Genomic DNA, 14933 nt, shown 5'->3' on the forward strand with positions numbered 1-14933 from the left:
CGAAGCCGTGCCTGGAGTTGCCCTGGGCCATTCATCATAGTTCATGGCTGAGAAACGCCTATTGCCATGTGGTTGTAGAAGGTTTAACCTACCCATGCTTGGCTGTGGGGACACACAGTGCTGCTAATTTGGGATGAATGTTGAAGGGAGGTGAATGTGGTAACTAGAAGCCTTCAGGATGTGGACAGAAAGAGGGCAATAAAGCAGGGCTTGGCTCGGGAGACCCCTGTGGTGCTCAGAAGCCACCTGGGGCTTCTTATGATCAAAATGGTGAATTTGTTGCCGGGAAGCTTGAGTGCCCAGGATGGGCTATGTCTTGGCTAGAATCTCTTGCATTTCTTTGCTTTCTTCTCAATGGAGAAAGAACAGTGGCGGGAGGGAGGGCCGACAGCTGTCAAATCAGGGAGTGGCTCTCAAGGTCTCTAAGCTCTCTGTCACTGACTCCTTGGTCATTCATTCTCTCCCTCCCCTCCAATCTCTGGTTGGTGTCCCCGCCCTCCCTCCTCCCCAGGAGGCCCCTCTATATTCCTTAGGACTTGACATTATTTAACACGTGACACCCTTTCTTTGTTCACTGTAGGGAGCAGCCCGTGGGGGTCGGGTGAGTGTCCTTAGCACTCACCAGAAGAGGGAAGGAGGGAGGAGCCGGCCAGACTCTTGGCCTGTCCTGGGCTGCCACCATTTCCCAGCCGAATAGGAGCCATAAAATTTGTGGCTTACATAACCCAGCTAGCATTCTCCAGCTAATCTGCAATGTGGGCTTTGAAGATCACAAGAAAGCAAAGGTCACGACCCAGAGATCAAAGTGACAGAAGCCCACAGAGTAATTGCCGGTTACCCTCTGTAGAGGTCCTTGGTCTGTCCTGTGGGTGTATTGTGTGTGCAGAGACTTCAAACATGCTGCCGGTGAACTGTGAGGAGAATCAGCTGGCCTTTGCCCGTTGTCAGGCATTCATTAATGCTGTAGGTGAGCTCACCTCGGCTCATTAGAGTGAGATCATTGTCATCTCTCAGAGCATCTGGAGTTATTCCAGGCGCAGTGTTTGTTCATTACTCTTTGGTCTTTATTGACTTTTTCTCACAGTCCTCCTTTACCTGGAGGGGTGTGTGGGGTGGTGACATAAGGAAATTGGGATAACAAGAAAGGAGCATGCAGATGTTTTTATTGTAAATTAACTTTGAGGCACCTAGAATTCAACTCAGCTAAAGCTCAAAGGGAGCTTAGGCACCATTTAACCCATTCCTTTCATCACCCAGATGGAGAAACCAAGGCTCAGAGGGGTAGAGACTGAATCAAGATCACACAGCTAGGTGAGTTCGGAGTCAGGGCTCTTTCCTCCACCTGCTTAATTCCAAGCTTTTCCATATGAAGAACACCCTCCTGTCATTTCCCCCCTCAAATTTGAAAAGCCTTGACTTTTTAAATTAATCAAATGCGTTTAGCAGTTGATCAGTGCTTCTGATCAGCGTGAAGTAACTGATGCAACCAAAACGAGTTGGTGCCATCCAGCCAGAAGCAGATCTGCCTGATGTTCTGTTGGCATGCTCACCCTATTTGGAAATATTGAAAACAGATCATGGATCATCCATTGCTAGCTCCAGGGGTCCCTGGTAGGCATCTGGAGCTTGTGCCATGTCCCCCCCCACCTATCATGGAAGGAAGAAGGCAGCAAGAAATAATGTGAAGAAGCCTAGAACCCATTATTCAAAAGGAAGAGAGAAAAAAATTCCAGTGACCTGTGCCTAGTGCCCTCAGGATCTGGAAATTTGGTATTTCTTGAATAGAATCACCTCAGAGAAAGAAACATAGAGGCAATTGCAGGAGCAGACGATGGAGAGCCATCTTGTCTTTTCTGTGGTTGTGGAGTTTTTTGGGGAGCAGCTGTGGGCAGGGGGGAAAGCCTCCTCATCTCTCTTTGAGGTCTAGATGAAAAGCACCAGAGCATCGGGATTCAGGCAGAGAAAACTGATTTTGGAAGAGGAAAAACAACGCACCTTGCTGTTCCTTTTCTCCCACCACCGGTTTTAGCTCTCTTCTTAGAGGAGTACTTTAAGAAAACAGAACATTCTCTATGAAGAGGGAGAGGAAAAACAACAACAACCCATACATGTGCTGATCTCTCAATTTTAGAGGCTGAACTTTCCAGACAGAGACAAATGGATCCTTAAACACCTTCCTGGGACCGCCCCGTCACAGCCAACAGTGACTGACTCCTGGCTTTCCCCAAGCCCAGAGCTTGCCCCCAACCACCTTGAGAAGGTCAGGAAGACTGGCGGTGCCCTCTGGAGCTAGGGACCTGAAACTAAGAACGTAGAAGGATCTCTTTTCATTAAGCAGTGCCCTGGCTTAACAAGCAGTTTTATAAATCTGAGGCTGACTGCAGTGCCCAGGATTTATAGACCGGGGTGGGGGTGGGGTAGGGGTTCTGCCATAAAGTGGTTTATGACGGCTGCCTTCTGTGTTATTAGTAGCTGTCTCTTCCTTCAACCATTGCTGTTTGATAATAGCCTTAAAATGCCCAGAATTACTTACCTGCAAGCCCCATTCCTGATAGCCCTTGTTGACAGTCTGAATAAGTTTACTGCCCTTTTGTTGTACTTTACCTTCAAAACAAACTGATTGAACCATCAATAGCTCGTGGAAGCTGACAGAGGCATGTCATCTGGACTAGCCCTTGTGATTGCAGGTTATCTGGGGGAGTTAACCTTCCTGCATTGTTAACTGAAATGTTTTATGGACTATGCAACTTTAGGATACGGCTGTGATAACCCCAGTAACTAAGTAATACATCACAGTAAAGAGATTTTGGTGCAACAAATAACCCTGGATTAAATTTACAAGGGCTGAATTGATATTGTAAAAGCCTTCATTCTGTGGCTTTGGGAGTCCTTTCTTGTCTTTTTATGGCAAACTTGTATTACACTCAGGATTGAAGCTGTGGCTTTTGACACCCTGACATGACCTGGAACAAAGGGAAATAGATCTCCCCAGACCAGGACGAGCCGGGCAGTCAGGAAGTCCACTGACTTACCACTCTGGCAAAGTAATGGTTGGAGATGGGGTAGATGTGGCCGCCCAGGCGTGGGGCGGGGCGGACCCATAACCGAATTGGGAGGGAGACTCTTCCTCTCACCACCCTCATAATGTCCTACGAGGCTAATCCCAAAACTATTGTTCCTCTGGGCATTATTTTCACCAGAACAGTGATTCTCAGCATCACCTGGGAACTTGTTGGAAACATAAATCGCCATGCCCTGTGTCAGACCTACTGCAGCAGGAGCTCTCGGGGCAGTCACAGCAAGCCTCCAGTGAGGCTGAGGCTCACTCAAGCTCCAGCTCCCCTGGGCGAGCATCTAAAGCTCCCTGAGAGCAGGGGCCAGGTTCTGCTCGGCTGACCCACTGCTTCTTAGCTCCGGAAATGGTTCCTGGCAGGCAGGAGCTGCTCGACAATTATTTGGGGAATGAATGAAAGGATGAATGACTCTCTGAGTAAGACAACAAAAGAAGGGAGTTCTCAGAGGAACCTGGGGCCCTGGGCTGAGTCTCGGAGGTGATGCCTTAGGGCCAGTCTTCCCAGTGTCCCTCAAGCCTCTCCCCAGTTGCTGACCACTTGGAAACCAGGCAGGCACTCAGGATGGGAATCAAGTACCCCCACTGTCGCCAGCCCATTTCAAGGGCTATTTCTTGGACTTTATAAGAAGGGTGCTCTGAAAACAGCAGCTCTTTATCATCTACAATTTTTCACTAGCTCAAAAGCCAGCACCTCTCTCTCTCTTCTTTGATTTCAGGGCTGAGATCCAAAGTGGGGCGAAATGACAATGCACCGTCTGTTGTCATCGTGGTTGCTGCCAGCCCTGTGAAGGCATCTTTCATTCCATCATTAAACATTGGCTGATTTTCTAATACTCATGTTTTCCTCACCTGAATATTCATCTTTTCCCACCCTACACTTAGTGGGTGTCTTTACTCCTTTGAACGTCACTCCTGACATATTGTTTCCATCTGAGCATGTCTGCATTTGAAAGAATCTGTTGTCATCAAGACTTTACTGCTGCAAGCAGGAGAGAGAAGTTTCTCTGACATTGACGGAGACCGGTGGGAGCTCTGCTGAAGGAAGGAAGAGACATTTGGGCCCTTTGCAAAACTTTCTTGATTTTGGAAAAGGCTAGGGCATACTTAGAGGAAGGCTTTGGGAAAAATAGGAAAGAAGAAGAGGTGCCCAGAGATGTACTTACCAAATGCAATGGATGTGTCATGATGATGGGAATGAGTGTTGCTGGGGTGGGGGTGGTGGGGTTGAATGGGTCCTCATATATTTTTTTTTAATGTAATATTTTTACAGAATCAATAATAAAAAAAATAAATTAAAAAAAAAAAAAAAGAGACCAGGAGGAAATAACAGGGAGACATTCAAATTTCCAAGACCTCATGCATTGAGGTGGTGGACATTTTAGGGGAGGAAAGCTACACCTCAAGGAAAATGTTAGTGTTATTAGCCATAAAAAGGAATGAAGTTCTGGGAAGCAGATGTGGCTCAACAGTTAAGAGCGTCTGCCTACCATATAGGAGGCTCAAGGGTTCGATACCCAGGGCCTCCTGGCTCATGTGGTGAGCTGGCCCACATGCAGTGCTGCTGTGTGCAAGGAGTGCTGGTTCACACAGGGATGCCCCCGTGTAAGGGTGCCCCCCACGCAAGGAGTGGCCTCTGCACAAGGAGAGCCGCCCCACATGAAAATGCAGCCCGCCCAGGAGTGGTGCCACACACACAGAGAGCTGACGCAGCAAGATAACACAACAAAAAGAGACTCAGATCCCCAGTGTTGCCTGATGAGAATACAAGCGGACACAGAAGAACACACAGTGAATGGACACAGAGAGCAGATAAAGGGGTGGAGTGGGAAGGGTGAGAGCAATAAATAAATAAGTTTTTAAAAAAAAGGAATGAAATTGTGATACATGGATGAACCTAGGAAACATTATACTAAGTAAAAGAAGCCAGACAGAGAAGAACATATATTGTATCATTTCATCTATATGAAATGTCCAAAATAAATAAATCCATACAGATAGAAGTAGATTAGAGGTCACCAGCAGCTGGGGTAGGAGAGAATGGGCTGATATTGCTTCCTGGGTGCAGAGGTTTTTTGGGGGTGATGAAAATGTTTGGGTAATGGATGGTAGTGCCGCCAATTGGTATATTTAAAAATGGTTAAAATGGCAAATTTTATGTTATGTAGGTATACTTTACCACCATAAAAAGAATGTCAAGAGTATTTTGACTTTAAAAATGAGTAGCATTAAAGTTATCATGGGAGGCTTCTAAGCTTTTTGAGTGGTCAGTCAAGTCTGTGACTCTGACAACATCTGAAGGCCACTTGGTGATATCACCAGGTCAGCCCTTCTGGTGAGGAGGGTCCTCTGCAGACCCAAGTAGCATCTGCCTTGAGGAAAGCTAAGTCCTTGGGGCTGCCTTAGGGTTTGGCTCTTTGAAGTCTGCTTGAAGTGTCTTCTTCCTCCTTTTCCCATTTGTTCTCAGTCGTTCAGTGTGTCATTCCGAAATGTTCAGCGAGTGTTCCTGTAACTACTCTGTGTAACTTCGGTCCTGGCGCTCAGCCATGCTGATTTCCAGTGGTCTATGTGTGAGTGTCTTCTCCATTACACTGAGAATCCCTTGAGAGCAGGGACCATGTCGTAACAGCGTCTGTATCCCTAAGGTCTGGCACATAGTAGTGCTCAAGAAACACTGGTGCAACTGAACTGGCATTTTATTGAGTCCATTCTAATGCTAATTTGCTAAGCAGGGCAGGGTCAAAACAATTGCTTGTTTGATTGATGGCGTTTGGAGGCTTGATGGGAAGCATCTGAACTGGTGCTTGTCACTGAGAAAGAATTATAAGCAAGTATCTAAACTTTTAATTAAAAAAGGTATGGACCCTTGCCTATTGCCCTGGCCAAGTGGATCTTCTTGTCAACTTACCTCTTGAGGACAGTTCATCACAAACAGCCATCAGCATAGCCTTGGATTCCATAATGGGTGTCAAGTAGTCTTTTTGGGAAAATGGAAAATATATAGCATTGGCTGGGCTAATAGCCCCTAGACACCAACTCCTCTAGTTTCTCATTGGAAAAGACCATCTTTATAATGCCAGTGTGGAAATAACTCAGTGATGATGAAAACATGTTTTCAAGACCCCCATTTGATTCCTGGGGGCTGGGGGGGTGGTAGTATTTCTGAGTTGTATGTGTTCCTTCTATTCCAAAGTCTTCTGGTTGCTTTTATAACCTATATCCCAGCTTGCTGTCCTGGATGGCAAGTCAGGGTCTCTTGTCTTAGCTTCAAATTGAAAATGTTAGTATCTCAGAGAGTAGAGCAATGCATATGACCTTTAGAAATGGCCCTGGCATAAACAGTGCCCTGGCCCTGGCATAAACAGTGCAACAAACAGTGTAGGTTTGTTTTACGGAGAACTTCCTATGTAGCAAAGAAGCTGTGCCCATTTTTCAGATGCAAGGAAGGGTACAAACATACTGATAGAGCCATACTGACTAATCCAGAAGTGGTATATGTGTGTGTATGTATCTCTCTTTGAGTCAAATGCAGTCATTGTGTGTCTATAAAGTTTAGTTGAATGTCTGTATAGAAAATAACCATTCTGATTTCCTCAAAGAGTGATTATCCATTCTTTATGAAGGAAAGAGGAGAAGTTGCAGCCAATATAGAAACTTCTGAAGACCTGATGGTTTGGATTGCTGGGGATCAAACTGCATGGGCCTTTGAGATTGTCACCCCAACCTTACTGAGCTGTTTCTGACTTGTTGCTTCCAGGTGCTTTGTTCTGCACAAGCTTCCCAATCTGAAGTTTTTGGATGCTCAGAAAGTAACCAGACAGGAACGTGAGGAGGCACTGGTCAGAGGGGCATTCATGAAGGTGGTGAAACCCAAGGTAAGCTACCTACTCCCTGGTCTTCACAAGGCCACCAGAGATGTTTATTATGTCTCCTGCCATTGGCTTGGAACATGCAGTATGTCCTCCTGTGATTAGCATGCAGGCTTGGTCTCACATTCAGGTTTCTACCATCATTACTATTGGCCACATGTGAAGGGGGTCTGGGTATAAATTAAATCTGCTTGTGGCTCAGTGTAAGGGAACTTCATGACCCAAATGACTGTATTTGTAAGATAGTCTCATCCAGGTGCCTGTTTTACCCATGAAGCAGCACCATGCACAGCCCATCAGGGATGTTCTGGGGGAAATTTAAGGCCTACCTCTGGAAGATGCTATCTTTATAGAGCTGAGAAGGAGAAAGAGAAAAGCACTGGGCGTTTACTATTTCTGGGGTGGGTAGTCATCTACTGCTGCCTCACAGAGCACCCTTCTTTCTTGTGGCCAAAGGGGAGCTAGAGGAGAGCTATGCTCTTCCATCCACAGGCAAGGGCTCAATAGTGATCCCAGATATCGTTAGCGGGAAAGGCAATTTTTTCTGACAATGTGTCCCCGAGCTGGTGTGTGCTCCCATATGTGGCTCTCCAGAGCTCGTTGGAGTGGTGGTTATTGACTTTTCTTTACTAGCTGAGTCTGCATCGAGGCCGTGTAATTTAACATGGTGTCATCTTAATGACAGCTCTGATGAGGCAGGGGGGATTTGGCTCCGGGTCTTGGATTCAGACGGAAGGAGATTTTTGAGGACGTGGAGGACTATCTCTTTGGGAGGCAGTGGAATCCTTCAGTGAAGCCTGAGGCTGGAGAATGGACGTGAGGACTCCTTTGGAGGTCCATCGGCCCCTGGGGCTGTGCACGGCTACAGTCCCCTCCCTTGGGATCACAGCTTCTGTGCTGAAAATGCTGGCCCAGAATTCTGAGAGGTCTAACTTGTCCTCCATTCCTGCCTTATTGCACGCTGCACATACATAGCAAATGATTAAGGGGGAGAAAGAAAAAAAACAATAACAAAACAGAAAACTGAAGCCTCTTTCATTAAGTTGTTCAGCTGGCAGCTTACCTCAGGCCGCTTTCTTTTCCTGAATCCATGAGGTGCAACTTATTTCCCGTTATGCTGAATAAAATTGCTAACAGTTGTGGAAATACGCAATACGGAGGGTATAATACTGGCAGATAAATGTATTGTTACTTGTTTCAGCACGTGGAAAATTAACATTCATTTTACAGCTATTAAAGTGTTAACAGTTCTTCTTATTGAGGCATAGGACCCATGTATTGCTCATGACTGTTTTTGGTGATTCCAGCTTTTGTAGTTTTGTCCAAATGAAATTCTTTCTATCTTGGCCTCCTTTTTTTCTGGGGTGGGGGTGTGTGAAGTCCATAACCAGCCACTGTGACTATACCCAACAGAGTACAACAGATGAAGTCTTAAAATGCTTAGGCTCCTGCCCAATCTGCATGTCCCACCTTCATGGGGACACCTCCAGAATAGATCAGTTCTCCTGCTGCTGTCGCCTTTGACATGGGAAGCGCTACGTGGTCACTGAAAATCCAAAGGGGTACTATATATAGCATTCCACCCTTCACGTTTGGGTGGGGCACCCAAAACGCGCTGACCATCATCCTCAACTTTGCATACAGATTTGCAATCCCCAGCTAACTCTGTGAGTCTGGAGGAGAGGAGATTTGGCTGACTTGGCAGATGAGGTCACTTGAGCTCAGAGAAGTTCACTGGGCTGCCCAAGGTCGCACTGCTAGTGATTGCTCCAGCTGGGCCTTCACCTGTGTCCATGACCACGGAGCCCGCATTCTTGTCTCTCTGTTTTGTTACCTCTGGAGCTGTGAGCGAAATATTTTCCCCATGGATCTCTTTGTTCAAATGAAATCTTACGGGGAGGCCCAAATGAGAAAAACATATGAAAGCAGGACCGTTCTTTGGAGTAGAGATGGAGGTGGGGGTCTCAAATCCTCTCCTATCATTGAAAGAAACTAAGAATGGCTCCTTAAAATCCAGTATTAGCTGTTCCTTTGAGTCATTAGCAACATCAGCAGAAATACTCTTCCTTGTTACAAATTAGTTTCTAATCAATTATAGAATTAGCTCATGTTGGTGTGATTGACTTGAATATCCTATTAACTGTATTAAGCTTAAAAATCCCCATTAATTATTTGAGAGACAAAGCCCACAAAGCATGGGGGCCTGCGGTTGTCTCGTTGGCGAGGTCCATGATTTCTAAATTGGAGAGGAATTCAGGAATCACCCGGTCTGTATTCTCATTTTCTGGCTGGGAAAACTGGGCGAGTACGTAGTTTCCTAAGGCCCCTCAGTCTTATCTAGGCAGAACCAGGCCCAGAACACAGGGGGTTTGCCTCCAGTTAGGTGTTCTGTTCACACTGTGATGCTTCAAGGGCGCAAGACGCTTTCTCTGTGTTCCTGGTTTCATCTCAGATCGTGTGAGTCTTGTGAATGGCAGGCAATTCCCTTTTGTCTGTTGTTTTCAGAGCTATGTACTGGTGCTTTTCCTGCAAATAGAAAGAGGCCAAATGAGCTCCTTGCTGAATTAATAAATTGGCATTAAAAAAGCTGGTTCCCGCCTGCTCACAGTGTGTACCGACATATGTTTGTTCATATGCAGGTGTGTATATATACTTTCTAGCTCTGTGTATATATACATATGCATGTTCTGGGAGGCATGTGTATACCCGGAGCCGGCTTCTAAGTGGAGAGCAATTTCCTCCTGGTGAATTGCCGACGCTGAGCTGAGCACCCTTGGTGAAGACCTATTTTTCATAACAGAATGGGAATCTCAAGTTGGCTTCTGTCCTTTCTGAGGCGGCAGAGGCCTGTTGTGCTGATTCAACAGAATGCTCTGATGGATGATCAAGGGGGCCGTGATTTGGGGAGCTGTTTTCATTTTATTCCTGACATAAACTATTTGGGAGAATGGAAAACGCCTCTCCAATCACAGAGCTTGCTTTGGAGGTAGGGAACAGGCAGTGTGGGTGTTCTCGGCTGACGCAAATGCAAAATCATCCAGGAACTAATAACCCCCCTCTGTCACAAAGGTTTGACTTGGTACCGCTCAGGCCACAGTGCCCATGAACGAGCTCTCTCGCGCTTTCTCCCACGATGACACGTTTCCTCTTCTTGGCTGCCTTTTGGCTTTTGTCGCATAAAGCTGCAATCTGTCTGAGCTCTGATTGTTCCACAGAAAGAGTCTGCCAATCATTAGGAAGTGGTAGCTAATGTTACAGTGGGCTCTTCCAGACTCTTAACAGCTAGGCTTTGCTTATTTCCTGGGATTTGAAGGAAAATACACATCTTTGTCCAATATTGGCCATTGAGCCATGCCCAGTGTCAATGCGTAGAGCACCAAGCTGGAAGCAGAGAACATTGAGGCTCCCGAAGAAAAGGGCTTCTGTAATGACCAGACCGTGACCCCCCTCCCCACACCAGGAAACACAGATCAAAGCAGTGCGGCAAGCCTGTCCAGGAGGGCATGTGTAGCGGGCACGCCAGACCTGCACATCACAAAGACAGCTCAAGACTCCGACAGTCAGAATTGCTTAATTATGTCCTGGCTTTGCAATTATTCATCCCTGTTCTGGCAAAGAGCACAGTTGTCATTTCTTTGACATGATTATTTAAAGCTGAGCCCTCTTGTTTACAGGCATGTAGACAAAGTGGGCTACCAACTGTTTAGGCTTCAGAACCTTATGGAAGTAATGGGGAGAACAAGCTATCAGGGGCAGCTGGACAGAGACTCCCTTTTTATGTTAGAATGTGTTTCAGCTCGTGTACTTTTGCTTCTATCCATGGCTCTTCTCTTATATGCGAGACGTGGTAGGAGATCTGTTCATGAGTGTTGCTGTGTCTGTGTCAGGGCAGGCTTGGGTTTCCTATCAGGAGTAGTTGTGTATTTATATATGTGTATTTGCATTGTTTGTATATTTGTGTGTATAATATCTTTGGGTTTGTTTTTTTGTGTTTGTGGCTACAGGGAATGAGTGTGAGAGAGAGAAGAGTGGAGGATGGGTGGGTGGAGGGAGGGATGACTTAGAGACAGACACACGGAGAGCAAGAAATGTGATGTCTTAAAGAAATAACCTGGTGAGTTCACAGAGCTTCTGGAAGTCTTTTTTCATTCTTGTCCCTAAACTGAAAGTTATTTGGGTTCAAGGATCACCTCCTCTCAAGACAACACAGTACTGCTCCTGACCTTGGAGTTAGTTCCTAACTCCTCTGGTTACCTTTAATTTCCTCCATGGGGTCTGTGTCTATGACTTTTGGGTTTCCACCAAAACAGTCACCTAGCATGTTAACAGGGAACAGAATCATTGGGAAGTCAGCTCTTCCTCGGGATGAAGAAGTCTCATCCTCTTGGATGTGGGCCTCTCGAGGGCAGGATCTTCACCTGCCTTGTTCTCTTCTGTATTTCCAGGGCCTGTAAAAGTATCTGGTCTATAGCAGGGGCTCAGTACATACCTGTCAAAAGAATGAACGGTGAACAATAGAGTGTACTGGAAGTCTTCCAGTACCTCAAAATGGGTATCGGGAAAAACAGGGAAGAGACAGACCTTTAAGAAAATGTGGGGAAACGGACTTTGGCCCAGTGGTTAGGGCGTCCGTCTACCATATGGGAGGTCCACAGTTCAAACCCCGGGCCTCCTTGACCCATGTGGAGCTGGCCATGCGCAGCGCTGATGCGCGCAAGGAGTGCCGTGCCACGCAAGGGTGTCCCCCGCGTGGGGGAGCCCCACGCGCAAGGAGTGCGCCCGTGAGGAAAGCCGCCCAGCGTGAAAGAAAGTGCAGCCTGCCCAGGAATGGCGCCGCCCACACTTCCCGTGCCGCTGACGACAACGGAAGCGGACAAAGAAACAAGACGCAGCAAATAGACACAGAGAACAGACAACCGGGGGGGTGGGTGGTGGAATTAAATAAATAAATAAATAAATCTTTAAAAAAAAAAAAAGAAAATGTGATAACTTGAACCTGTGCATTGGCAGAAAACACTGATTCTGGGATGCATATTCATACTTCCCGAGCATTTACTCTGGTATTATTTATGATGGCAAACCGTCTGGCTGCTGTGATCCCTAAGCATCCTTTTGGCTTTTCCATCTGGCAGCATTTCTGAAGGAGATAAAAGTATGATCAGAAGCTGCATGCTCCCCATCACTGCTCAAGATTCTTCTCTCAGAATCCCCATGCTCATATGAAGGGTTGTAAGAAATGAAAAATAACCTTTTTCAGAAAATACACCAAGGCACCCCACACATGTGTATGTTGCTAAAATGAGATCTTCCTCATCTAAGATGCCATTGTCATTTTTGTCTGTACCCTAATGGAGCTCTGTCTGGAGCAGAGGTTCTTAACAAGAGGTCTGTGAGCTTGAATTGTAATTTTTTAAAAAAAAGCATTCTTGGGGGGACATGATGGTGCAGGTGTAATATATTTATTAAATAATACACAGTGTAGTGCGGACTTAGTAAGGGGTCAGTGGTTTTCACCTGACTGGCAAAGGGTCCATGGAACAAAAAAGGTTAAGAACCCCTGGGCTAGTGGCTTGGCTGTTTGGTTCACTAGTTGCTTTTATGGCTCGCCTTGCACTTTGCTGCCTACCACCTAGTGCTAAGCCAAAATTCTTTGATGTCTTTGATATCTTTTGTGCCAAGAGAGCATCTAGCCCAATTACAAACACATAAAAGACTATCAGAAATTACTTCTAGAGTAGTTACAAAATACTAAAAGTTTACTCTACATTCAATGTTTTCCAGAATATGTATTTTATATAAAGCTAGGGCCTGTAAATAAAAATAAACCACAAATACATGCAGTTCAATAGGCGATAAGCCAATTTAAGTTGAATGTTCTCTACAATGCTAAACATTCAGAACAAAACTAAAAATGTCACTTGGTTTACTGGATATTTGTAACTACCTGAATATGTTGGTGTTTTATGATTCTTTTCTGCTTTCACACAGATGTTTCTTGTCTGGAGACACATTCAGATGCTATTTTCAGTTACTTTTTAGTAAATTTTGAAGGGAGGAAAATTTTTAATTAATTTCCTTTTTGGAAGATGCTTACATGATGTGTTTAGAAACAACTCCAAAAGCCAAGAAATTACAATTTGTTTGTTTTTAATCCTTATTCTTCATTTCACAGTTTGCCACATTCATTTGAGGGGGAAATCACTTAAGGATCTTGCCTGTCTCCATTTTTTTTTTTAAATTTCTCTCCCCTTCCCCCCCCACCCCCACCCCAGTTGTCTGTTCTCTGTGTCCATTTGCTTCATGTTCTTCTCTTTTGTCTCCTTCTGTTGTTGTCAGCGGCACGGGAATCTGTGTTTCTTTTTGTTGTGTCATCTTGCTGCGTGAACTCTCCATGTGTGTGGTGCCATACCTGGACAGGCTACACTTTCTTTCATGCTGGGCAGCTCTCCTTATGGGGTGCACTCCTTGCGTGTGGTGCTCCCCTATGCAGGGGGCACCCCTGCATGGCAGGGCACTCCTTGTGCGCATCAGCACTGCATGTGGGCCAGCTCCACATGGGTCAAGGAGGCCTGGGATTTGAACCGCCGACCTCCCATGTGGTAGACGGATGCTCTATCCACTGGGCCAAGTCCGCTTCCCTGTCTCCATTTTTAACATCATGAGGTCCTGTAGCTCAAATAAATGTTTTCAGAATATTGCATTTTAGAGGCAATATCTGAAGCTTTTCATTGCCTTGTATTTGTAATCAGAAGTAAAACATTCTAAGGAATCTGTGTCCCCAGGTCTCTAGGGTCTGGCAAAGCTCCCTGAGGGAGAATTGCTATCTAAAATAAAGAGAAAGGAAGTGAAATAGAACTGTATGTGCTGGTGGAAGCCACTAAGAGCTACTGCCAGAAACCACCTGGGCCTGGCAAGACACTGAGCAGAAAGTAGGAACCCTCTCTAGTTAGGCCAATAGCGGGTAACATATTGTTGTGTCTCTGATGGAGCCATTAGCTTTCACTGGACCTCAAAGGCCAAGATTCACACGCTTCCTCTTTTTGCTCTCCAAAATATCTACCCTTATCCAGAGATATTTGGACAAATGTCTAGAAGTTCATGAAAGTAAGTGACACTTTTTAAGTGTGGAAAATGAACTAACTACCCCCAGGATGCTTTGTATAGTCCCTTAAGCCTGAGAATTGGAGTACATTATTTGTAGAAGGCGGCGGACTTGGTCCAGTGGTTAGGGTGTCCGTCTACTACATGTGAGGTCCATGGTTCAAACCCCGGGCCTCCTTGATCCATGTGGAGCTGGCCCACGCATAGTGCTGATGCGCGCAAGGAGTGCCGTGCCACACAGGGGTGTCCCTGCGTAGGGGAGCCCCACACGCAAGGAGTGCGCCCGACAAGGAGAGCCACCCAGCACAAAAGAAAGTGCAGCCTGCCCAGGAATGGTGCCGCATACACGGAGAGCTGACACAACAAGATGATGAAACAAAAAGAAACACAGATGCCCGTACCGCTGACAACAACAGAAGCGGACAAAGAAGACGCAGCAAATAGACACAGAGAACAGACAACCGGGGTGAGGGGGGAAGGAGAGAGAAATAAATAAATCTTTTAAAAAAAAATTTATAGAAAATTTTTCTTTCCCACTACCCTTGCCATGGCTCCCATCTAAGGGAGGAATATACTTCTCCATCCCCTGGATTTTGGTCTTGGGCATATGATGCTCAAGCCAATGGAATGTGAGTAGAAGTAAGAGTAAGCCACTTCTAAGCCAATGTGTTAAGAGGTATCATGTGTTTCTATTCCCTCCTCTTGCATGTCTGCCATTTGCTGTGAAAAAAGTATGAGAGGCCCATTGAGCAGACTTGAACCTGACCTGAAGCCTGAAGCAGAACGACCCCAGCCAACCACAAGAAACAAATGTTCGCTTTAAGTCACTAAGATTTTGAGCTTGTTAATGTGTATTACTGCTGCCAAAGCCTGACTAATCCATAGGGCACACC

General features: G+C 45.9%; 1 protein-coding gene across 2 annotated transcripts in view; it reads left to right on the plus strand.

Moving 5' to 3' along the window:
* LRMDA (leucine rich melanocyte differentiation associated) overlaps nt 1-14933 on the plus strand; it is a 1093305-nt gene that overhangs the window by 602879 nt on the left and 475493 nt on the right. For both annotated transcript variants that reach the window (XM_071215878.1, XM_071215877.1), the window contains one exon: nt 6828-6945. In XM_071215878.1, the coding sequence (XP_071071979.1) occupies nt 6828-6945 (118 nt within the window). The remainder of the gene's footprint in view (nt 1-6827; nt 6946-14933) is intronic.

Source organism: Dasypus novemcinctus, chromosome 6 (assembly GCF_030445035.2).
Source record: "Dasypus novemcinctus isolate mDasNov1 chromosome 6, mDasNov1.1.hap2, whole genome shotgun sequence".
Classification (NCBI taxonomy): domain Eukaryota; kingdom Metazoa; phylum Chordata; class Mammalia; order Cingulata; family Dasypodidae; genus Dasypus; species Dasypus novemcinctus.